Here is a 25,242-nt window from a genome sequence, read left to right as displayed (position 1 = left end):
AAAAAAACTAAAAAAAAAAAAAAGTACATGTGCATGATAAAAATAAATATACTAGAGGCAACGTATCTTTACATTTCAGTCAGTGCATCAAGGTTCAATTAGATTTAATCACATATCTAAATTATTGTACCATAAATCATTTATATATTGAGACTCTATCAACACAGATTACCCATGTGGTGGCAGAGATGATCAAATGAATAAATAATTAAACATACAGTCTTGGTCAAAACACCAGAAACCGTGACATAGTATGACACATTTTTTGTATTGGCTGGTGTGTGTCAGCTAATATTAGTAAGGAAGATAAATAATACTTTAATTCATTTCTAAACCAAGTTAGTGAGAGTTTCTGATTTTCCCATATACATGTAATGAACATGATATTTACTAAATTATTATGATTATATTGACCCTATCAGATTTTATTAGGAGGGGGTTATCTTTGTATATTAGAATTTGAGACATTTTTCATTTGAATATCTCTCCATTTATTCAGGTTCTGCCAGAATTGTGATGTGACTGAACATGAACATAAGTTCAAAACAAACTGACCGGAACTCGGACAGAAGAGGCCGCTGTTCTTCTTTCCAACACGAGAACAACAGGCGAAGAAGAACATTTGAGGCGACCTTGTTTTATGCCATATTTTATGTCGTGCAAAAAATAATTAAAAACTGAACTTAAACTGATTATTTTGCACATTTGTATGAATGTACGAATCTTATATTTAATATAATTGATGCTTAACATTTTATTTCTCTCTTTCAAATTTCTGTTCTTATTGTGAGGCCTATGTACAACAATATTACAGACTTGTGTATAGTGGATATAATGCTTCATTTCAAATGTATAACAACAAAAGACAATACAAGGAGAGGGGGAGAAAAACAAAACAAGACAAAAAAAAAAAAAAAAAAAAAAAAAAAAAAATCGGTCAGGCGCGACGGGGCACCCCTTCAGTAAAATATAGGGGTCCTCGGAGTAGCTTTCTCCAACAAAGCACAGCAGGCTCCAAAATGTCGGGAGAAGTATATCTCCTGTGGCTTCTGTCGCTTCTACAAACGGTGAGTTTATGAACACTGAAGCTGAGCAAATGTATCCGCTTTCAGGAGCGCTGTATGAATAATATCGGCGGCCGGCGTAGCTGTCGGTTGTCAGACGTTATGTTCAGTTTTGTGAGCCGCATCCTGCTGAGCCCTGAGCTCCAAAATGACGTGGCTTATCCTCCAAACCTACGAACAGTGGAGGGAAAGTGAACCATTCTCAGTGTCTGGTTTCTTGGCTAATTATGTTTTAGTGTTTATAAACCAACTACTGTGTCAAAACGGGTGTTGTGGAAGAGAAAGAGAACAATAAACCAGGACTTCCGGGGTTTCAGATAGTTATGTATCCCCGTTAGAATCTGTTCCTGCTGGAACACTCAAGTAATGTGAGACAATTTCTGCAATTGGCACTTAAGCAACATATGTCGATATGAAGCCAGCACATTATATCCGCACCGATACCCTTCTGAAATCCTCAAGGTGCTTTCTACTCATATCAGTGTCACACTCAGAGAAGAAGTGGCAAATATAAAAGTGTCAAATTGTCACGACGCTGAAGTTAACTTAGATTCGGGGTTAAAGGAAACGTGTAACTTGTATCATGATATTTAGCTGCTGATTCTCCGTTTTTTCAACACTTACACTTATGAGTGTGTTAGACATCCTAGAAAAAGTCTTAACGCTGTTTAAATCCACTTTCAGATTCATTTATTCTATTTGTGAAAACTGAAAAGAGGGCGATTTCACTGCTTTATTCCCATCCAGACCACATTATACCAGGTCCAGATCAAAAACCACCAGACTTTAACTTGTTTTCTTAAACAAAATAAAGGTTTCACAAATCTGAAAGTTAGTTTAAACAGTGTTAAGGCTTCTGCTACAATGTCTAACACTTTTTCAGAAGTGTAAGTGGTGAAAAATCAGAGAATAAGCTGCTAAATGTCATTATTCATGTTTCCATTAACTTTTCCCTTAATTCTGGATGGGAAACTAACTTCAGCATCATCAAATTGTCCCAGATTATGTTCCTTTCCTAATGGGACAGTTCTGGCTGGGACACTCACTGGGAGGCTGAGGAGCCTATGTACAATAAAGTACTCTATCTTATTCTAAATCCTTTGTCACTGGCGTTTGGAGATTACCCGACCCTCGTCTATGGCATCACATGTTCAAAGTCATTTGATTTCAATTACATGACACCCCAGGTTTAATTTGACAGCAGTCTTATTCATTAGCATATGTCAGAAGAAGAGATAGATGCATTTAATTTACTCTAAACGTCATCTTACCTGCCTAAGTTTTAATGGAGGCACATTAACAGGGAGAAAGTTCAGAAAGCAGGTTTTCAAAATATATTACACACAGTTAAATAATAACCTTAAGTTTTGATGAAGATACAAAATTTGGAGGAATTCCAGGTTCACTGAATCCTGAAAGTGAAAACAGATCATGTTTACAGAGTCGTTACTTGCTTGCGTCTCAATGAAAATTTGACAGCACAACACAAACTGGCAATAGCTTCTGAGTCATCTGTTATTCACTGTGTCATTGTCATTTGGACATTTTCAAACTTGAAGTTGAACACTTTGTTCTTCAGCAGCAAAGAGGATGAACAACACTTCAAACTTACACATCCTGTTAATTACCTCTTCACTCCACAGACTGTATAACTAATATATATATATATATATATATATTTTTTTTTTTTTATATACATATACAGTCTGTGGTTCACCCACATACCTACCAGACAAAATCTCTTGTACCAAAGAATTGTGCTGAAATTATTGTTGGATAATCAGCAAAAGCTAAGAGTGTCTATTTTTGATTTATTGATTGATTTGTTTATTTGAGTGTCCTGCACCTTTTCTGGTGCCTAGTGCATGTGGGCTTACAAGACACTAGACAATAACATTATGATTTACTACAGTAGTAGTAAATCATAATGTACAGCTCCACAAATTCAATTCAGATACAACCCGTTCCCATTGACTGTCACACAAACGACAGCAAAACATTTCATTTGTTGTAATAGTTTAAATTGTTTTTAATTAAATGGCCTCAAAACCTTCTAGATTAATAGATGATGACATTGTAGCTCTATTGTACACAGAAGTTGTCATTTTATTATAAACTTGTAATACACATGTTACATTTTAGTTTCATTTTCAGTCACATCACGTTATCTCTCATTAGTGTTCCTGTTAGGATTTTATTGCACTTGTAAACACACATTATCCACATTGTCAACTCCTGCTTTCAGAGTTTTTACTCTATGAGAAGTGAGTGAGCACTTTGTAAAAAAAAAAAAAAAAAAAAAAAAAACCTTTTTGTTTTTTCATTTCATCATGTGTCCCTTTTATCTTCTCCTTCCTCTCTCCAGCTGTCGGCGTACGGTGCCGAGCTGTCATCGGAGGCATGCAGGGACCTGGGCTTCTCCAGCAACCTGCTGTGCAGCTCCTGTGACCTGCTCGGGGAGTTCAGCCTCACCAAGCTCCAGCCCGACTGTCGGCAGTGCTGCCAGCAGGAGGCCCAGATGGAAGCGCGCAAGGTAAAGGGAACAACGTAGCTCACGGTACAGGCAAACAGAAAGTAATTGCCTGTCTAGATTCATTCACAGCGTGACGCGTGTTATAGAGACCTTTTTAATAAAGGAGATTCAGTGAGAAAAGAAGCGTAACCATAAACAAGGTTAACAAAAGCGCATGCAGTAAAAGGATAAAATAGAAGGCACCTATTGCTATTTTATGACTCAAACTTGACACCTCAAATAAGATTTATTTGATGATGCGCAACAGATTTAGTTTATTAGCTGTGGCTACTTGAGCTGATCTGTAGTTATTTACTGTCGCTTCACAGAAGACAGACCGCTTGGTGGGTAGTAGTAGCACTCAGAAGATCTCCTCATGAGAGCGTGTCACATTTACTGAAAGGATCACATCCCCCAACATTTGTAGTGCTACTAAAAACAACCTAGTTTTAACGTTTCTGTCGCTGGGTCTGTTGACACTGTTGGCAGCTGTGCATCAAATCTGAGCCTCCACACACACACACACACAAACACACAACCTCCGTCACTAGCTGTCCGTCTCAATCTTTCTCTGTGATGTTTTTGAGTTTCGGCTCCTTAACCCCAGATTGACTCTCCCCACGGGGTAGAAACGTCAACGCAGTAACAACCTCTCTGTAACCAGCGAGGAGGTGTTCCTGTGTGCTCATTGCACCGGTGATTACAGCAGACTCAAAAGGAGTCCCTGCTGTGCTCTGACGGATCAACACAGAGTCAAGTGATGGTGGAAAAACAATGTAATTTTTCTTTGATTAAGCAAAGCCCCTAGAGCGTGTGTGGTATCCTAGCAACAGCACCTTGGAAAAAGTGTAGCGCACACCTCATTACACCTCTTGATGATAACTCTGTTTCAGACAGACACTTAGAGGAAAGATTAGTCCTCCTTTCTCCTCACGATTTGAGTGAAAATGTCACTTAGAAGAAGCAATTGCATGTCTCCAGCTGCACTCTTAGGTTACCAGTAGAGACGACAGTGTAACTAAGCACATTTTCTCCTCAGACGGCAACAATTATCTGCCTTAAGAATTCTTTCAGTCTGGCAATTGACATCAGTGCCGTGTCATTAAACCCTCTGAGTAATGGCTTATTGCGCAGCCTAGTCGATTAGTAAGATTCACTGAGCATGGAGGACATTTCGGTTACTCATTTTCAAATGTGCGCTTTCTCTGCAGAGCACCCGCGCATAGCAGCACCTCAGCTCCCTTGGGTGCCACTAATACAGTATGTCTCTGTAGAACAAAGTGTGTGTGTGTGTGTCAGGCCAGTATTAGTAGCGTACAGTTGTTGACATAACACAAGAAGCCTCCATTTCATTTCTTCTAACTCTCAAAGGATGAGTTTAGCAATATTCTGTATTTTCATTATTGTGATCAAATGAATGAATTGATCCTGTTAACAGGTATTGTCTATGTGGTGTGATATATCTTATTCCTTTTTATTATGATGAACATGGGAACTGTCATTTGTTTTGATTAAATCCAACAAACACTGTTTGCTGCTGTAAATACCTGCTAGAACAACAACTCTGCAGCTGCAAACAGCCCTCATCAAATGCACAATTTACTCCTGTTTGAGCAACTATTGCACTAAACCACAGTGCTCAGGTGTTTTTGGTAAATTATTTAGCCTTGTTTAAAAAATGAAACTATATATTGGTGACCTAGTTTTAAAGATTTACTCCTGGAGGAACCAGCGGGATCGTGGCTGAGTGCCACAGAAAGGCTGGGCAAGTCCGGGAAGTGCTGACAGAAAAAAACACATCGTTGGTTTTAGTCTTTAAATGGGATTTGGTGGCAGTAAGAAAAAAATAGAATATCACCTGCTTTATCCTTTATCTTGACTCACACTTAAACTGTTGTTATACGAGTTAAGAGGCACACTAGAATAATTTTATGGTCTTTTCATAGCGCTAGGATTGAATGATCCAGAATAATCCCCATTTAAGGAAAAGAAAGTCCCGTAAACCGATTTCCTTTTGGTATTTAAAGCCTTGTTTATGGTTTCAGATTATCACAGATCCTGGTTAAAGGGCAAAACCTGTCAATTATATTCTATTAGTTCTGTTTGTTGTTAACTGTTGGTGTTATCTAGTTTGTTTAATTGACCACACAACACTATTTATGTTTAGTGTTTGAATTTTTTTAGGCTGTAGTGAATGTAGTTTCTCTGCCTGTAAGGTTGGTAGAGTGTCTTACAGTTAGATGAAAATGGTTAGATTGGTTAGGTAAGCAATACTTTTAATACATGCTTAATGAAATCACTGATGCACAGGGTGGATAATTAATAGTTTTTCCACACAAGAATATGTTGAAATGCTCCAGTGAATCCAGGTAGACGTCTATCATTTTGGTTCTTAGTTCCCAACAGAAGTGTGACTTGTCTCTGATCTGCCATGTGTGGTAAAATGAAAAGCTCAAAAATTTAATTTCTGCAGTGCTACATTGTTTACAGAAACACTGGGGAACCGGGGGAGAAGAGGGAAGGATCTTCGCTTTTTGCATGCGTAATTTAATTTGCTGTGTGAATCAGCCAACCAGGCCATTTGCCACTCTCCTCCCTGAAACGGCGAGCAGAGCACGGTCTTGAAATACTGCTGTGACACTCCAATTTCCTCTAACTTATTGTATATTGGTGCTGGAGGTTTGATTACAAGTGAGCCCTGCGCAAACCGCCATCCATCAGCCCTGCTCCATATGCACAGCCTCACAGTTTAATGACCCCCAAGGAGTCACCCGGACACATTTATGAATCAGTCTGCCTGAATCAAATTACTCTTTCAGGCCAGGCATCCTACCACCAGCAGGGCCGCAGCCTATTCTGTCTCTGTGTGTGGGCATTGATGTGTGTGTGTGTGTGTGGGGGGGGGGGGGGGGGGGGAGACCTCCTCATGGACCTTTTATGATGTGTTTCTTTGCACACACAGCTCTACGCCGGGGCCATCCTTGAGGTGTGTGGATGAAAATTGGGGAGGTTCCCTCAAGTCCAAGGTGAGTTCTCTTCAGGAACGTGATAATATTCTGATATTAATGATCTCTTTCCTTAAAATGAGTTTGTGCTTTAGGGGTTTCTGTGTCTTAATCAAATGGGTGTGTGTGTGTAATGTATCCTTTTGAAATCGCTTTTTGCAGTAGGTGGTCTAAAACGCCTGAGGGCTGGTTTTCAAACAAGCTTTTGAAGTGTTTTATCTTCTGTTTCCTGGGAGTGGACCTCCCATCTCTGCTCAGTGTAACATTTGGTTAATTCAGTGTCAGGTTACATTGATGGAGTTACTGCAGCTCGCCTCAGTATGGGGGGGGGGGGCTGGACGTCTGGAGCCCTGTCTGAGCCATATGGCTGTCATTTGTTTACCTCAGCTGTAGCTGTCCTGTGTTCTCAACTGTCTCCTCTGCTGTTAACGCCGCATTCTCAGGAGGTTTGGCAGTTGTCGCTAACCGCAGACCTTGGCACTAAAATAGAAAAGGCTAATTGACTGATTCATGACCCAACATTTGTCTCACCGCTGTTTTTATCTCCACAGCTTTTGTCAGGAGTGACAAGCCGAAGATGTTCAAGGGTCTTCAGATCAAGGTGTGTGTGATGATGTAGCAGTGTGATGTCATAATTAAGACACATTAAGGTTTATCATAAGAAACAGTCCTGTGGGATAAGATAAGATGAGATTATGCTCATCAAATGAGTCACAAGCATTTCTATGAATATTTGTCATTTGTATCGAGGTCAAACTTGCATTCCTAACACACCGCTCCTCTTTTTCTCTCTTTCCCACTCACCCCCCTCCCACACTTCAGTACGTGCGAGGCTCCGATCCTGTACTAAAGCTTTTGGACGATAACGGGAACATCGCCGAGGAGCTCAGCATCCTCAAGTGGAACACAGACAGCGTGGAGGAGTTCCTGAGTGAGAAATTAGAACGGATATAGATGCAGGAATCCAACTTTTTTTTTTTTTTTTTTTTTAAGTCTTTAGTTAAAGGGTCGCTTTAGCCAAATAAGAAAGAAACATATTATCTCACTTACCTCTGGTGTTACCTATTCATGCAGATAGTTTCTGTTTTATGTGCCAAGGCTTTGAGATATCACTCTGGGATTTCTGCCTCCTCTTTCAGGTGAATGGGGTTTTTTTGTTTGTTTGTGGAGTTCACAGCATTTAAAAGTGACATTTAAAATATTTAACAGCAACTTGCCTTTTTAGAAACGCTGTACTGAAGAAATAGTCTGGATGAAAACTTTGTAGCGAGAACACTGTTTCTAGAAAGACATGTAGCTGTAAATGTAGCTTCTAAATGTATTAAAGACCACAAACAAAATTAATCTTCACTGGATTCAGGTTGCGGCACCCGAGCAAATTAAACAGAAACTAGCTGCATGGCTACAGGAGATAAAATGTTTGTTTTGTAATTTGGGTGAACTGTCCCTTTAGGTATTTAACAATTTGTACACAACTCGGCCTTGATAGATGGTTGTTAAGTCATTGTTTTTGTATCGGAAAATCATGATTTTCTTGTGCGGATTTTACAAAATAACTTCTGTGAGCGTGTGAGACGACATAATCACAGCACACCTGAAATAATGATCAACATCACAGATAAATCATGTCTCAAAGTGGTTCCATTCGGTCTTAAAAAAAACAATACTGTACATCATGAACTGTTTTGTTTTCCCTCTGTCTGTGTGTCCAATATTCCTGTATAATTATTTTTTATAATGCTTAACATTGTGACAGATGGGATTTGTGGTGAGAGTGAATGAGTCCTAGTTGCTCCTCAGATGCAGATGTCTTTGCGGAGGCACACGTTAGTGAAGACCTCACAGTAAACCAGTTTTGGGATGTGAGCTCTGATGTACATTTGTGTGTCTCTGCGTCTTCTGCTTCGAAGAGAAACTGGATTTTGTTTTGGATGTTTGTTTTGAGCAAGTGAGGTGGCGGTTTAAATATGCAACAATAAACAAATAAAATTGTTTTTCTGTCAATGGAGTATTTTATTTTTTTGTCTAATGGAAAATACAAGTGTATGATGACAGAATAATTTTTCTTATTCCAGTAGAGATTACTGCTTTGTAAGTGTGTCAACTCAGACATTTAAAATCAAAGACAATGATTTGCTGACATCTAGTGATCTGAAACTGCATTGCAGCTCAGTGCTGCCTGACAGGAGGCCACCCTGAACAAAATGGGTTTCAAAACATGCTTAATCAGTGAGTGGCTAAAACTCTTAGTGCAGCCCAGAATTTTAAAATGTATTGTCAAAACTATCCCTGAGATTTATCTCCAGAATTAAATTACAACAAGATCACCATGTCCCCTTTTTTAAAATGGAAGAAAAAACATATTTATGTTCACCACTTCACACTTACTGACCTCATTACAGATCTAAGTGCATTATAAGTTACATATGGACAATAGTTTTGATCATTTATTTCCTTACAAACTTTTTTTTTTGAAAGGGAAGAGGAACCATAAACTGTCTGTTTGCCTTTCCAGTACAGAACTATGCAGCATGAAAGTGCTGGATAGTTAACAAGAATACTGTGTAACACCTTTAAAACACAGATCGAACATCTGTAGCTTCTCCTCTGTTTCATACGGCTACCAGTCTGATTAAGCAAATTACAGATTTTACTTTACATAGTGACAACAAGGAAAAGTGCTGCAGGCAGTTTAAATATATTAGAGCATTATCGCAAGTTGGCTACAGATAACTACACTTGAAAAAAATGCATATAAAGATAAAATTTATATCTTAAAATGCCTTTACTCAGATGGCTCCTGTATTAATAGAATTTAAACAACTTGATTTTCACATCAGGTGTTCATATGTTATCAGTAAATACATTTTCAGAGTCACTGGAACCATTTAACACACGTTTCAGAAATCGATGTTTTATTCTCAAACATACATAAAAAATGATTTAACAAAATTCAAGTTAAAAAAAAAAGCTTCAGTTACACACAGAATCGGAGCATTTATAAAGATCTAGTAACCACTGAGATGTGTATGTGAAAGCTAAATATTTTGCCACATCTTTTTAACCTTCCTACAGCTGTTCATATGACATGACTGACTCGCATCATTAGATAGTTTTGAACGCGTACACACATGATGCAACTAGACCATCCTACAAAGCTTGCTGCAGGTAAAAAAAAAAAAAGCGAACTTTGGTTAAAGTTACACATAATTCTGTTGTTTCCTGCCGCCCTCTGAATGATGATCATCGTGGTCGGTTTTGGTGCGGGACTGAGGTTTGTAAACAACTCCAGGGTAGCTGAAAAGCGAGAGGCAACACATGGCATGAAGGTAGTTCTGCTCTGATTATGAAAACAAATCACCAAAGTAGTTCTCATCAGTTGTAAAATCTCAGTGTGGACTCACCTTGGTTTGTCATCTTTCATCATTCCCTTGAAAGCCAGAGATTTGAGGATGCCACCGATGAGCAGGACGCCGCCTCCTATCCAGCCAACAAACAGCGCAGGGCCAAATGTGTATCTGTAAACACAACACAGGTCAGCAAAACAAGACGTATTTATGTCCATCATGTAAATAATATGGAGAAAATGAAAAAATAAATATCCTACCTTGGCATTCCTCCCATCCCTCCTCCCATCCCTCCTCCCATCCCTCCTCCCATCCCGCCCTGCATCATTCCTCCTCCATAGTTGTTGTAGGAAGACATCCTGAAACTGGACACAATCTGATTGGCGTAGATGGAAGCTCCTGCAATGCCGCACACACCTGAGAGAGACAGACAGGAAGTCTTTAGTTTGCTGACTCCATAAAGGGGCTTCTTGGTTTATTTCAAGTTCAGATGCTCCTTTTTTTTAAGCTTTACTTGTGTTCATTTAAAAATGTGACTCACCGGCGATGATGAACATGATGCCAGCGGTGAGGCTCATCTTGGCTTTGCTTGTGTCTTCCATGTTGCTCATTGTGAGGCATTGCAGGGAGAAAAGTGATATCACCGCGCCGAGCACAGCCAGCACAACGCCCACTATCATCAGGGCTCGCACCGCCTGGAAGGCACCTAGTGGACAGAAAACATACACATGACATGTATAGACTGAGCCCAGTATTTCTAAAACTACCAATCAGGATTCACATATGTGTCTTTTGGGTCCCATTTTGAATAGACTGTTGTGCTGTAATCAGCCTCAAACGCATAATAATCTGCATCACAAGTAACATAAATCATGCGTCTGACAACACAGTATGACGTTTTTTTAAACTTTTATAAGAAGAGGTTGATGCTCTCGATAATCTCATCATGTGAGTTATGTTCTACTATAGTTCATGTGTTGTAGGAACCTGCCCTTTGATTGTTTGTTCTGTTTCTGATAACTGTGTTGACTGAGTCTCAGCCTGGCTGTCCGTTATGGTGACCAGTATGCACTGGTACAAATGCAAATACTGATAATGGAAGGCTTGATAACCGGAACAAGAGCTTGTGTGAGGACGACTGAAACTGAGAGTTAGATTTAATTCAAAATTTAAAACAAAACCAGGAAAAACAGACAAATAAATGTTTTGTTTTATGAGGTTAAACAGGATTTGTAATAATTTACTGTAAATAGATCCGCCAAGGTGTAACCACTTGTTCTCAGCTTTCCTTTGTGAAATAATCTGAATTGTCAATGACATTAATGAGAGAAAGTCCTCACAAATATCCTCTTTTTTATATATAACAATATACATTCAGTTCACTATTTGTACTAAATTAAAGAGTTTTAATCTTTTTTAATTACCTTTCTGATTCCTGATTTTACCACTGAAAAATTACCTTAATAAATATTAAACTGTAAAACTGTTACCACACTGCCTGACAATATTACACATTACGTTCATTAAAACTATATGATGCTTGTTGTGTGACAGTGAAAACATTAAAATCCAGGATCCTGTGTTTTTATGATTATGTCAAATTGAAGTATTTCAGTGCATCACCACATAGTTTCTACACAGCCTCCTCAGTAAATTAGAATAAATGGTTCTGGCCGTTGTGAAGAGATTAAACAAACAGGCACTAGCTGTTCATCACGTTCTTTTCATTAAGGTGGCATTAAAGAGACAAAACAGAAGAGATTAAGTTTTATGTTGCTTCAACACGTTATCATGGACCTCCGTAACACAGAATCAACTTCCTGCCTCATCATCTAAGAGCCAGTCGGGCCTCTTGGAACTTGTGTGTACTGGACAAAAAATCAAATGCTCAACTTATATTTTGCTACTTGCTGCACTATTATTTCTGTTATCAGAGAAAGTTCTGTAAATATGTAACATCTCTCTTGTTATCAAAAGTATAAGAGTGAGAGCTAAAACATATGAGGAAACTTCCTCAAAAGAAAAACTGTGGCCATGACTCTGAAGGAGACAACTTCTTGACACAGTTTGGATGTGTTTAATTATTAGGAAAGCAACAAAGTTAAAGTAATTTAGATGTAAACAGTAAGTTATCACGGCAGAATCTCTCCACATAAAGACATAAGAGAGTCTCATCCTACCTGTAAAGCCCAGGATGCCGTAGAGCGGACGACACTCAGTGAATCCAGAAGAAGTGGTCTCACAGTCCTGCCACAGACCCTTGTAGGTATAAACGGACGTCACCACATCTCCCTGCCTGTCTTTGACGCTCCATTTGTTCATGGCAGTAGCAGCGGTGAGAGCTGCGGCGCCAATCAAACCCAAAACGAATCCACCAGTCTGGAGGACTGAAGGTGCCATTGTGGTCTCCTTCAGAAGTTAGGAAATAAACCTGAGAGGCAGAGTGTGTGTGTGTGTGTGTGTGTGTGTGCAGTTTAAATAAATACAGAGCCTAATACTTAAAGTTTAGCTGCATATATGAATAAGGTTTAGGTAAAGGCAGGTGAAGGTGTGTGTGGTGTGCAGGCAGAGAATGAAAATGTATAAGGTGGCACTTTGTAGTGATGGTGGCGTTGGGTGGAGACGGTTGGGTTTCGCCCAGTGGGTGATACGGCAGCATGGGTTGGGCTACCTTGTGTTGAGAGGTGTGGACACAGTAGTGATAGACGCACCTGGCACTTAAATGAGAACGAAGTGTAAATGTAAATACAGGAAATTGAATCACTGGCTCCTCGGGGTTTCGATAAAACGCCAACGGCTGAGTATAATTTGCTGTAATTTGTGCAACCAAAACTGGAAAACAGACTCAGACTAACAAATGGTGCAGCACAGCAGAGAGACAAACACACAAGTACGTCACATGACTGAGTCACTTCATCAGGCCCAACTTAATGAACCATCAGAAATGAGGCATGAAAAACACATAAAAAATAACACTTGACATTGGGGGATTATCGATTTTGACTTAATCCTGAGCAGAATCTAGTAGCTCATATCAGGCCTCGAGGTGTTCCCTTAAAACAGGGTGTGACGAGTCAAACTAATCATGTCCTAACTTTTCACATCAACAGAAAGGTCAAAGGTCAAGCTCAGTTACACTGGACCTGAAACTGATAAGGATTTGGTATCTTGTTCACGGACACTTCAGCGAGATGAAATCTCAACAGTATCCAGACTTTAAACCTGGTACTTTATCCTAAAAGCTTCCCCTGGACCGCCCAGGATGTCAAGTAAAAGCCTCTGGCTGAAGTGTCCTATAGTGGACAAAGGTTAAGACGCTGGACATGTAATCGCAACACCTCTGGTTGAAATCCAGCCAAGGACATTTGTTGCATACTGTGTACTATATAATAAAGGAAAAAAGACACAAAAACACCTTCTGTCACGACCCTAATATACTGATCCAGGATCAGTGATCAGGTCATAAGATACACAACACAAACCAGATATATTTCCTGTTGTCAGACTGATAATTACTGCGTCTCTACATGGCTACAGAACATGCGTTATGAGTTATCGTACGTCAAGACAAAAGCTTGGCGGTTTCAGTGTGAGGACTCATTCCTCTTACTAACAGTCAAACAAACAGTACCTCATATGATTTCCATGATTCAACTTTTTACACCTTATCACTCTGTCAACAACTGGGGAGGAGAGAAGTTTCTATTCTTCTCTTATCATGTGCCTGGCTCGCTCTCACTCTCTCTCTCTCACAAACACACAAAACAAAACTCATACAGCAGTCACCAAATGTGATGATGGCATAGAAAATTACATTTTTCATGTTGTTCAGCTGCTGTGGACATTTTGGTTAAGATTTCTTATCAGGAATTTGAAAGTCAGCTTGTTTAAATAAAGGCTCAGTTAATCAGGAACATGAAAACATTCTGCTGTAACAGCAAACCCCCAGAATCATTTATTAATACCAGTGACGATATCATTACAGCCGACAGCTGACATGAAATGACATCTAACAAAAAAAAAACATGGAAATAACACATTGTTAGTCAATGGAGTGACATTTCATAATACTTAAACCAGGAAAATTGTAGTGATCTGGATCATCTACAATATCAATAAAATGACCAACTCGCACAATTATGATTATTAAAAACTGATTTAGCTGGTTATATAAAAACCTTTATACAAGTCACTCCAAAGGAAAAAAAGACAATTACAATACAGTCATTCATAAAAACATTTCTTATCCCCACACTGACTTCAAAATCTAGGGACCAATTGTTACTGTCCAAATATAAGAGTGTATTAATGCAAAATTAATGCCATTTTTTTGCGTCAAGATAAATACATATGTCAAAAAACAGATGCGCTGTTGCTGGCTTCCTCTGCCCTCTCATGGCAGCAGGAGCTTTATGTTTAAGGGACTGGCAGCTGGTGTGTTGATTTTTGATCAATCATTTTAATACTGTGTTATGCTTGGGCCATGTGCACTTAACTTTAAAGTGTTTTGAAATTACTTTCTTGTCAAAAGAGTAACAAAATAGCATCTTTACTCTGTAGTGTTTTTACAGGGAATATAAGGACTCGTAGTGCGTATTTGGCGCTCAGGAGGTAAAAAGTAATTATGGCATTTTGAAATGTTTATGTGGCAATAATATTCCCACATGATATTACATAAAAGGTATCATTTTTGCGGTGATATTTGTATGGTATGTTCATATTTATAACGTTGCTGTAGCTCAGTTCTTACAGACATGGAGAGGTCCTTTGCGCAAACTTTTCCCGTAAGGACCGCGCGTCTCCACAACCTTCAGAGTCCAGGTGAATCCGGTCTGTCACACACTGGAACTGGGTGAAGTGTACGTGTCCATGCCGCTCTTGGTCATCCCTCCGGGAAAGAGAATATAGGCAACCTGAGGCTGTAAACTGGCTGCAGACCAGGCGCCGCAGTTACATGGCACCACATATCCGGGGCTGGTAGGTGATGGGTGGGTGTGTGTGTGCTGTCCGGGGCAAGCCAAAGCCCCAATCCCTCCAGTCTGGTATCCAAACGTGTGCGCGCTGTAGGGCAGAGTTCCGGCGGCCAGAGTGTGCGGGATCTCCGCCATCCGCTGGACAGCTCCGGTGCTGAAGTGACCCACCGGCTCCAGCAGCGAGAAGGACGACGAGGAGGAGCAGGAGGAGGAGGAGGTGGGGGCGAGGAGAGCTCTGGCTTTATCCCCGGGGACGAGAAAAGAGTCCATGGAAAATCCCTTCAAGTGCTCCGCGGCGTCCCCGAGTAAAGACGGCAGCGGGAAAACGAAACGGTCCCTCTTCAGCAGACTCTTGGGTTTGCGCCGGGGTCTGTACTTGTAGTCCGGGTGCTCCTTCATGTGCTGAGCCCGCAGTCTCTTGGCTTCGTCGATGTACGGACGCTTCTCGGAGTCGGTGAGCAGCTTCCACTCCGCGCCGAGTCTCTTGCTGATTTCAGAGTTGTGCATCTTTGGGTTTTCCTGGGCCATCTTCCGCCTCTGGCCTCTGGACCACACCATGAAGGCGTTCATGGGTCTCTTGATGTGATCTAAAGGTTTTGCCATTTCAAAAACTGGCAAGACATTCATTAAAACAAACACCGGTCCTACTTTAAAGTGAGTCACCTCTCCAAAAAGCTCATGCTCCTCTCGTGCGTAAAAATGAAAAGTGACGATGAAGTCTCAAAGAGGTATTTTCTGTGTCTTTGTTATGGAAATATTGGAAAACCGTGCATCCCAAATTGATTGAAGCATTTACTCAAAGTGGAAGTGAAAAGTGCAGCCTGGGCGCATGAATGGGATTCACACGGGACCAAGTTGGAAGCTTGTTATGGATGATGCTGGGCATGTCAACCGCTCATCTGTCACGGCGGGCCAAGCCAATGGGAATGAGAGAAAACACTGTAATCCCTTCACAAAAGTGACTGTACAACATTTCTGAGCGACACCCTCCTTTCCCCTTTCCTACAGTTTAGTCTCTCCAAATCTCCACTGAGACAAGTGCAGGCAGGCAGGAAACCAGCGAAGAAAGCAACCTAATCTGCAAACTAGATATTAAAAAGTATGTAAAGGCTATGGAGCTAAAATGTTATTTTGCACTGCAGCTGCCCACGACCCTATAATGACCTATGCCTCATTTGCTCAATAATGAACTTCACAAGTCTGCGGCAGAAGATCTAAGAGGAGGAAACTGTATGTAAAAGCATCTCATTAAATTAGAGCCATGTCCATTATTTGAGAAATACTGAGGTCATGAGTTGACAGCCCAAAACACCAAAACACCAGAAAAAGAAAGTTTTTCATAGCTGATCAATGAACGCTGCATCTGCAGGTTTTATTGAAATGGAGCAGTTCTTTTAAGGAAAATCCTATGAAAATCAACTAACTAAACTAAAATAATAGTCTCACAATAGTACCAGATTTCATATTTCTTTCCAGGAATCTTCCAAAGTTATTACTAGGAAATTACAGACCCATAAAAATAAAGTGTTATCAACATGAAAGTCTAAATGAGGTCTCAAAGGCCTCTCTAGGTACCAGGAAAAATGGTTGCGAAATAGTCCTGAATCCTGGTGGAAGAACATTGGGTCTAAAATGAAAATGAGCCTAAAAATGTCCTGTATGTTTTTAATTGTAGAATGTATCTCACCCAAAGGTGCTAAAACCCCAAAGTCCCACCCAAAAAATACACAGGACGTGATCTCAGTGTCCTCAGTCATAGCTATGACTCTTCATTGAACAAAATTAAATGAAAAAGTCCACCTGTCCTGATGCCACCATTCAACAGTCATCCACAATTATAAGTTGTACTTTTTAAAACTTGTCCTCAAAACCGACACAATCACTCATTTCAATTCTTTCTTCCCATCATGCCGTGCAGGTTTCTTATAATATGTGTACAAGTTGCTCATCTCCCTCCTCCATAGCCTACAAAATCAATATTAATCACAGCCATAATTCACTGGCCCTGGGTGACTCCATTGATTGTTGCGGTTTTCATAATTACTATACCTTATCTGATCAAATATATGCTTTAGCCGCCTCGTCTGTTATTGAAATGACATTGATGGAGAAATGCCTGAATGGCTTTGCTGCAATAATAAGGCTTAACTTAACTATAAAGTGTATATATAGTATACATACACGGCTACTCATGAGAAGACTCAGGTGCTTACAGGTAATAACAGGGGATTACTGTATGGAGTATATACTCAGGAAGCTCATTTTACAACATCGTCTTTCTGGGTGTCTAAGTGGAAGCTTCCAGGCCACCTCGAAGGTACCCAAAATGGCTTCTGCAAAAAAGATTATAACCGTAACAGAAGCATGATGCGTTTATCTGTGGACAGACCTGTGGCGGTCAGTCGCAGCTCTACGTTTTGGTTTTGGTGGCAGTGATAAACTTAGATATCAGGGCACCAGCAAGGAGGAGGTCTTTATTTCATTTACCTCCCACAATCAAAGGCACCGCGGGCCTCTTCAAAGGCAAAATAAATGGACATAAAAGATCCAGTGGCGCACACCGCATCGGTGGTTTCGGTGATAAGACGTTTTCAGAAAGTGTTTTCGCCGGGTTTCCACGGAGCAGACGGGCTGGAGGGATATAGTGACTGGCAGCAGGGGTCAGACAGTTGATCCGTCTCCTCATAGCTGTGCTGTTATCTGCTGTGCTGTAGGTGCAGGCCTCGCGCGCAGGAGGCACCCACCACCATACAGAGACAATGATTACTTCCACAGAGGAACCATGTTTTAGAGAGTTTTCAGCAGTGAAGAGAAAAACTGTCTGAGAGAGGAGAGATGGATTATATGAAGGGCAGTGTGAAGAAATTATCTGTTTCTTTCTTACTATCATTCGTCAAGATTTATTTTTGCTCAAAGCTGTTTTAGCTGGGGGAAAAAACACAAAGAGTATGTGTTTTTGTGTACAAGTCAGTGTTTGGTGTGACTTCTAAGAAAGGGCAGCATTTCAACTCTGGAGAGATGAGGGGGAGGGAAATGGGTAATAAGAAAAACTGCCAGCAGCACAAAATGGCTGTCGTAATCCGGTTATCCCCCGGGCTCTAAAGATACTGGTCCTCTCCTTAGGAGTCTATCTTTTCTTCTTATGTCAAAACTGTCCTCCATGCACTCAGGTGGATTAAGGAGTCACACTGTAGAAAGAAACTGACAGGTACAGAAAGACCTGGGGGTGAAAAGGAAATGAAAGACGACACAGAGAGGCAGGCCGGGCGCTTGGGCCAGGAGCGTGCCAACATCTGACAAGAAAAGAATCTATAAAGTCGACTCCATGCTGGAGCAAAAAAAGCTGATGGTTCTTACCAATTTACTGCATTGATTAACTGAATAATTATTGGCAAAGCTGATTACTAATTATGTATCTCTTAATCTTTCTCAGAGCGGCTGAAGTGTTTGACAACTGTATTGTTCACTGTGCCCACTGCATTATTTGTTATACTGGGTTTAATGGCAGCTGCTCAGGAGTGTCCAATATTAAAATTCACTTAAGGTAGATTACATTCTGGGTTGAATATATCGGAATATAATTTCTCATCTGCGTAAAAGGAGATGCTGTTGTAAGACCCCCCATTTTTGCAACTTCCCAGCTGGCTGCCTCTTCACTGTGTATTATTATAAATATGATCATTTTTATCCACACTAGCGGCATGACTCTGTTCATGACAATGTCCGTCTGTTGGTCCGCCATTTTGGTCTAAACTAAAATATGTCAACAACTATTGGATGGATTGAATTTTGTACAGACAGTCATTATTCCCAGAGAATTACGCCTTATGACTTTGGTGATCCCCTGACTTTTCCTCTAGCGCCACCAGCAGGTCATATTTGTCCAATTCTTTGGTTTAAAATTTTTTAAAAGATTTTTTGTTGAAATATTCTCTGAAGCATAATACAAAGAGGTGTTGTCAAAGACTTCTTTGACCCAGGCTCATTGAGCAGCAGGGATATTCCCTTCTCAAGTTTTTAAGCAACCCTCACCCTTCTAACCAATCAGAAAAGGCCAAATTCAGGGGCGATAATACGTAAAGAATGTCACTATTTAATATGAGCTTTATTTAATTAATGTATTTCTGGCAGTGATATGTTATGACTATTTTTAAGTAGAAAAACCTAACCAGGGACAGGGGTCGCAAATTAGCCTTGGCTAGAAATCCTATATGCAATACATCTGTTTCATGTTACTTTAACCTGTTACAATGTTTTTTTTTGCATCGTCCATGACAAATAAACTAATAAATAAATATATGAAGTGCACTTCTGGTCTAGTACTGCCTTTGAATGGAACTTGTGAGTTCGTGGTTATGACATGGGAAGTTGTTTACACAATATACTTGATGTTCAAGTGGTTAAGTCTTGAGAACACTGCTGCTAGACCACATGAATGCCAAGAGCTAGCTACATTGGCTAATATTAACATTATTGTTGGCAACCAGTTCCCGAGGCTAACAATTTAGCACGCTAGTGAGTGGGTAAAGTAATGCAGGAAGTGCAAAGGCATAATGACAGTGGAAAAAGATGAGGCCGTTGGCAATATCAACATTTTCCTCAGACAGATAATAAAATTACGAAGAAAAACTCTATACAAACAAAATTACAATATATTAACTTACCATCCACTGAAAAATGAACCTCCATGGCCTCCGACATTTCTGAAAACAACACATTACAGCTTTCAGAAAACTTCCACTGACCCCATTTTAAGGCAGCATACTACACCTCTTGTATGGAGGCTCCAAGCTAGCATTAGCTGCTGGAAGACGTTGCTATGGATTCCTCACAGGCTCCAAATACCTGCATTAGTTGAATCAAAGAGCTCTGAAGAGAAGTCAATACATCAGGTACGTACAATCACAAGGATGCAGGTGAAGTGCAATGGAGTGGGAGAAGGAGGGGAAGGAGTGGTTGGCTACCAAGCCTCATGCTAACACTAGCTTGATTTCCAGAACTTGTATATTGTAGTTTTAAGACCAAATACCTTTAAAACTATTGGCATTAGTGCTAATTAGCCATTGTGATACCATCCTCACACAAATAACACACATCTTTTAACATTTACATTTTCATGCCCACAACATGATAAACCCTTCTGATACAGAATTGCCAAATACCTATTGTGACATTATCCTCTGGCCAATTATTACATTTAAGCCACTTCACCACAACTACTAAAGATCAGAACCAAAATCCAGTCAACAGTTTGGTTTTCTTTACAATGAATATTACAGTCTTGCGAAAAAAATAGATTGAAAACACTTTCTATGTGGATTGGCCATCTTCTTCTTGCATGCCTCCCTTGGTTTTAAAAAGTTAAACAAGGACAATTTTATCAAAATAAACCCAAATTTTGGTCTATTCATCAGATTACCAACAGTCTGATGCTACCAGTAACCAGAGCTGCCACTTATATCATCCAGTCAAACAGAGATCAGAGGAGTGGCAGAAAATTCATAAATTATTGACACACAAATTCAAGTTTTCAGAGTCTGCTGAGTGACAAGGAAAATTTGATGAGATAAAGGTCGACATGTGGAAATTTGACCCTCTGCTCAGGTCTAAATCCAGTTTAGTTCACCAGATCAGTTTGCTGTGCTTTGCTGCAGATCACAGTAAATCTACAGAAAGTACAAATACACACATTTATTTCATGAAAATCCTTAGAGGTCATCTGAATGGAGCGATTTAAACAATAGTCTATACTATAAATACATTATTGTATAGTGAATGAGTTTCCATCTGATTATGTAGAAAGTTCCGATGCACTCAGACTTCAAATTTTGTCATTTCAGCTCCAAATAAATACACTGAAATCCAAAAAGAAAATACATTCAAGACTAACAAGAGTTTCTGACACTTCTGAGCAGTCCATTAGGAAACATTTCAGGGGGAAAATCCCCGAGATTTCCAGTGCTCTGAGGGGGGGCGGGGATTTCACTAAATCTTGTGCTTATTCTCATGATACTTAAGAAAAGTAAAGCGGTTTTAATAGCTTTCCGCGTGACACATTGATGGTGGAATATGCTTTGGTTCTGTGGCAGATAGCTTCAATCCTGAGAGGTTGGGAGAGAGAGGGAAAGAGATCTGCTCGTCTCTGCCTGCCAGGACACTTTCATAAGGCCCCATCTAGGCTAAATTAATGCACTTCCTCCAACATCTGAGGATAAACCTGAGGGCCACATTACTGTGGCAGCCCCTATCAGCCGGCTTGTATTACAACCGAGTCAGCAGTCAATGAGATACATTTGCAACCAGGCATTTGTCAGCGACTCAGTGCCACAGAGGCAGGAGATTTAAAATGTCCTGCAGTAAATTAAGTGCTGCTTGGAAAGTGAAAGGTGCCGGCTAAGCAGGCGGCTGATTACTTTAAATGACAGACTGGTTGAGGGGGTGACGATGGTGTGGTGATGGAGGGAGGAGGAAACTGAAACGGGGGTTTGAAGCTGTTTTCTCTGATTCTGGCTCCACTGCATTTTACACTTTTAAAAATAGACTGAAATAGTTATCTCTGACTTCATGACTCTAACATTTAGACAGGCTTAATTTAAACAGTGCTGGTTGTATTCAGTTTACATATTAGTGCCAGTGGTGTGTTTTCCTGCATACAGTACGACTGCTGAGAAGAGAATAAGACTCTTGTAAGTAGGTGTGTAATAAGGAGAAGATAGTTTTGCTCTCTGTTACTGGATTAATCACCTTGCTAAAAGAGGTTGCCACAGGGTCCTAAACCTGCCGATAACTGGGAAGTAGAGAAACTTAGGAGAGGAGGACTGATGTGCTCTGCAGTGATTCAGTGGAAATCCATTAGTACCTTCAGGTATAAAGAGCCTGACTGAAGATGGAGCTAACATAAGTAAGCAATAAATTTGTTTGGTGTATGTCTTCTGCTTGCTTTGCCTTTTAAACTACCTAACTCTTAAATGAAAAAAAGGGATTTCAATTTTAACAATCACCAATCATGCCTGAGCTGCAGGTATGAATGTTAATAAGCCATTAATAAATGTTTTTTGGGTGAAATGTTTTATTTAAATGTTGGCTATTTTCATGTATGCATTATGATGGATTACTACTGATCTACAAAGAATTAATACATTTTCTATTAATCACTAATTAAGTAATTTGAGACAACTCCTAGACAGACTTAGACCTAATAACCGAGATTAACAAAGTTTTTCTCTTTCTTCCTCATCTTCTTTTCTCCTCTATCTCAATTCTCTCTTTTCTCTTATCATGATTAGAGAACCATAGGATTGTTTTTGCATGGTTCAGCATACTTACAAATATTTTTTTCTAAAGCAGGCTGCAGTATTTACATTTTTGAATGTGTTTTTCTTAACTTCCAGCAGCCACTGGCCACCTTTTATTTCTGTGTAGCATTAAAATGAACTTGCAGAGACTTAGAATTAGGTATCCTAATCCATCACTCACCATCTTTAATTTGTTTGTGTTATAGATGTAAAATAAAGAAAGAGAAGGGGGATGGGCTCTACTCATTGCCTTTATATTAGATCGCATGTAGCCTTTAAGGGTGCTGTCAGCCAGGAGTAAAAACCCATTGAATTTGCATGTAAGTGTAGGACAAGGGCTCACAAATTCCTTTCTTAAATTTGTCTTTTTATAAAAGCATATGTAACAGTCCTCTTATACTCTTACACTCCACGCTACATGTGGAAATACCACAACTCAAACATCAAAAACACTCTCTATCATGCTGGTATGGTTCTTTATGTTTATCTCTTGCTCCCTCTCTCTGAGGAACGGGATTACATTACAGCATCTATTTAAAAAAGTGGGATTTATCAGGAACCTCTATTCTTATTCACAGCAGAACGGGAACCCTTTTGCCATATTAAGCGGACGGGTACAGCAATGAGGCACTTAAAATATATACAAACTTACACACTTATGTGAAGCCGCTCTACAAATGACAGACCATGCCGCCACTAAGAGGCTTATGGAAATAATGGAAATAGTGTCCCTCCTGTGGCAATGATATGCTTGCTGCGACAGAAAAGGAGAGACTGGTATTTGCCAAGATATCTCCTGGACTTGTGTTAGGTGGAGCAGTGGCTGTCCTGAGCCAGACTGGAGGGAGAGGAGCACAGATGCTGTCACAACAGCAAGCTCAGATAAGCCCCTACTGGGTGAAGACAGAAAGGCATTAAGGGTGCATATTTTTTAAGTCTTCTGATGCTTCTCCTGCGCCACTGGAGTGAGATAGGTACAGGCAGGTAGATTTGGACCCAGAGCTTTTCACTGAGATACAGAGCTATTACTGTGTTGATTTGTAAGCATGTTTTTTAGCTCTTGGAAATCAGATGATGTTTGTTTGATGTGGAGTCTAAAGAGAGAGGAACTGAAAGAAGTCACAGAAGTGCAGCTGTGCATGAACTACAGCTGCTCTTACTATCTCTTAGTCCTCTTAACTGTACTAAACTGTCACATAAGATGATATTTCTGATATCTGTTGTAGGAAAAAGTGAGCAACCACAATGTTCAAATTTACTGTATTAAGGTATGTGCTTAGATTAAAGGGAACCTTGTGCAGACCAGACTCCAATTTAGAGTTAATAAACGACATCCTGATGGTAATACTGCCGAAGTCCACAAGAGATCAGTGTAACAAAGCTTTACAGACCGTAGACATGTCCGTATCGATAGGTTAATTTTGTCTATTTCTGTAGTTAGACAAGAGCAACAAAAAGATAAAAGTGCCTGGTAGCGCTGAATTGATCAACGTTACTGGATGTGGTAGAAACAATGTTTTAAACGCAAAAGGAGGGCTCGTCCGGGATTTGAACCCGGGACCTCTCGCACCCAAAGCGAGAATCATACCCCTAGACCAACGAGCCACGCAACGATAGCAGAAAAGCTCATGTTATATATTTCACCACCCGGATACAAGTACACATTACCATCTACGGAGTTTCAAACCGTTGTCATTAAAATTTCACTGAGGCTCAATATGTTAGCTAAGAAGTTTAAGGCTAGTTAACAGTTATAGCTAGCTAACAAGCCTAGCTCTCAATTTAAAGAAGTTCATAGCGTTAATAGTGTTCAAATAAGTATACATTTCAGCTGAAGTAAAGAGCTTAAGTTACCTTAGTTATTTTTTTTTATCCACGTACACCAACTGTCAGTCGGGGTTTTTAATTGATATGACGAAGCATATCTAATTGCCTTATTTTTTTCCCACCCGCCCTACTCTGCCTCTGATTGGCAACTTCTCGTCGCTTTCGTTGGTTAGACTGGTCAGGTTTAGGCACGAGGAGTGAGATGGTTGGCGTTAAAATTTCCTCATAAACAAACGAACAGTAAAAGACAGGCCAAAGGACAAATAACCTTTACTTTAATGAGGTAGAGTTCAAAAAGTATTCCCTACACCTTCTTCATTTGTTCAGTCACTTATTTTTCATTGATTTATTGTAACTTGTCTTGTGTTTCGTAATGTTTGTATATATTGAAAAAGTGAAGAACAACTTTAATTACAAAAAGTATTCCCTGCAGCATTGTAATTTATTGTCTTGCTACTCACCTTTCATGCTGTCAGATTACTTCTCGTTGGTCTTATTTCCTTAATAAGATGGTTTTGTACAACTTACGTTTAAACGATATGGTTATGTAGCTAAATACCGCAGCATTTTACTCTCCGTATACACTCTGTCAATAAAATTAGTTTAAGTAAACTAAAGAATATTATTTTTGTCACTTTTATGAGGAGCCATGGCACCCTCTATTGGCCAGTTCCCATTAATGCTGGGTCAAAGGTTAAATAAATGAATGAAAGAGCACCTAAACAAGGACTATAACCTAACCTGTACAGTTATACTCCAGAAATTATTTATTTGAGAAATCAAAAAGGTTGTTGTTGTGGGTGTAAAGGTGTATTAGGCTATGTTCTTCTGTTGCATTCAAATGTCTCAGTAGGCCACAACAGTATGAGAGTGTGTCAGCATGCACAGTATCGGGACCCTGACACCAAAGCAGCTAAATACAATTCAGTCATCATTTATTTTATTATTTACACCTGCGCTTTTCCTTCTGTGACATGTCAAAATGTCTTCCTTGTTTGATACAAGGAAGGCACACGGTATCTTACTGTGTCCTCTCCTGTGATTTTGTCATGCCAGCCATGTACTGGATATGTACTGAAATTTGGGGGCCATGTTTTTTTTGTTGTTTTTTTTCTTACCAACAGGTGTACTTGTATAAAGCTTTTGGAAATATACACTTGCTCTCCCTTCTTTACGTTATTCCTCTCTTTTTCCCTAATGACTTGCATGGTTTTCATCT

The 25,242-nt window shown here is 39.9% G+C and overlaps 3 protein-coding genes and 1 non-coding gene across 9 annotated transcripts; 1 reads left to right on the top strand and 3 right to left on the bottom strand.

Moving 5' to 3' along the window:
- Positions 1 to 954: 954 nt before the first annotated feature.
- selenof (selenoprotein F) lies at positions 955 to 8,585 on the top strand. Its single transcript, XM_044366992.1, has 5 exons — positions 955 to 1,067; positions 3,430 to 3,597; positions 6,539 to 6,602; positions 7,133 to 7,182; positions 7,404 to 8,585. The coding sequence occupies exons 1-5, from the start codon at positions 1,020 to 1,022 to the stop codon at positions 7,533 to 7,535; spliced, it is 462 nt and encodes a 153-aa protein (XP_044222927.1). The 5' UTR covers positions 955 to 1,019; the 3' UTR covers positions 7,536 to 8,585.
- On the bottom strand, positions 7,577 to 24,524 carry cldn18 (claudin 18). Of its 6 annotated transcripts, none has more exons than XM_044366987.1 (7): positions 24,485 to 24,524; positions 19,566 to 19,604; positions 12,109 to 12,359; positions 10,470 to 10,634; positions 10,189 to 10,345; positions 9,986 to 10,099; positions 7,577 to 9,878 (listed from the first exon to the last, which is right to left on the bottom strand). In XM_044366987.1, the coding sequence occupies exons 3-7, from the start codon at positions 12,326 to 12,328 to the stop codon at positions 9,782 to 9,784; spliced, it is 753 nt and encodes a 250-aa protein (XP_044222922.1). In that variant the 5' UTR covers positions 12,329 to 12,359; positions 19,566 to 19,604; positions 24,485 to 24,524; the 3' UTR covers positions 7,577 to 9,781. The 6 variants fall into 6 exon arrangements, with proteins under 6 accessions (XP_044222922.1, XP_044222920.1, XP_044222921.1 ...); XM_044366985.1 differs by lacking the exon at positions 24,485 to 24,524 and adding an exon at positions 24,051 to 24,124 and having other exon boundaries at positions 12,109 to 12,337; XM_044366986.1 differs by lacking the exon at positions 24,485 to 24,524 and adding an exon at positions 24,051 to 24,121.
- Positions 12,330 to 24,091, bottom strand: LOC122993110 (transcription factor Sox-14). Its single transcript, XM_044366990.1, has 3 exons — positions 24,051 to 24,091; positions 19,566 to 19,604; positions 12,330 to 18,102 (listed from the first exon to the last, which is right to left on the bottom strand). Exon 3 carries the CDS (start codon positions 15,526 to 15,528, stop codon positions 14,764 to 14,766), a length of 765 nt encoding a protein of 254 aa, XP_044222925.1. The 5' UTR covers positions 15,529 to 18,102; positions 19,566 to 19,604; positions 24,051 to 24,091; the 3' UTR covers positions 12,330 to 14,763.
- Positions 23,730 to 23,801, bottom strand: trnap-ugg. The gene has a single exon. It is a non-coding gene; the product is annotated as a tRNA-Pro (tRNA).
- Positions 24,525 to 25,242: the final 718 nt, after the last annotated feature.

The sequence above is a fragment of the Thunnus albacares genome, chromosome 12, assembly GCF_914725855.1.
Source record: "Thunnus albacares chromosome 12, fThuAlb1.1, whole genome shotgun sequence".
Taxonomy (NCBI): domain Eukaryota; kingdom Metazoa; phylum Chordata; class Actinopteri; order Scombriformes; family Scombridae; genus Thunnus; species Thunnus albacares.
The sequence above is the reverse complement of the archived record's forward strand: the minus strand, read 5'-3'. Positions and strand labels throughout refer to the sequence as shown.

Coding starts and splice junctions, on each gene's coding strand:
- LOC122993110 (XM_044366990.1), bottom strand. CDS start 15,528: ATGAATGTCTTGCCAGTTTTTGAAATGGCAAAACCTTTAGATCACATC.
- cldn18 (XM_044366984.1), bottom strand. Junction 12,338..19,565: donor GGTTCATTTTTCAGTGGATG/GTAAGTTAATAT, acceptor TAACTTCTGAAG/GAGACCACAATGGCACCTTC. Junction 10,635..12,108: donor CGGCATCCTGGGCTTTACAG/GTAGGATGAGAC, acceptor TCTGTCCACTAG/GTGCCTTCCAGGCGGTGCGA.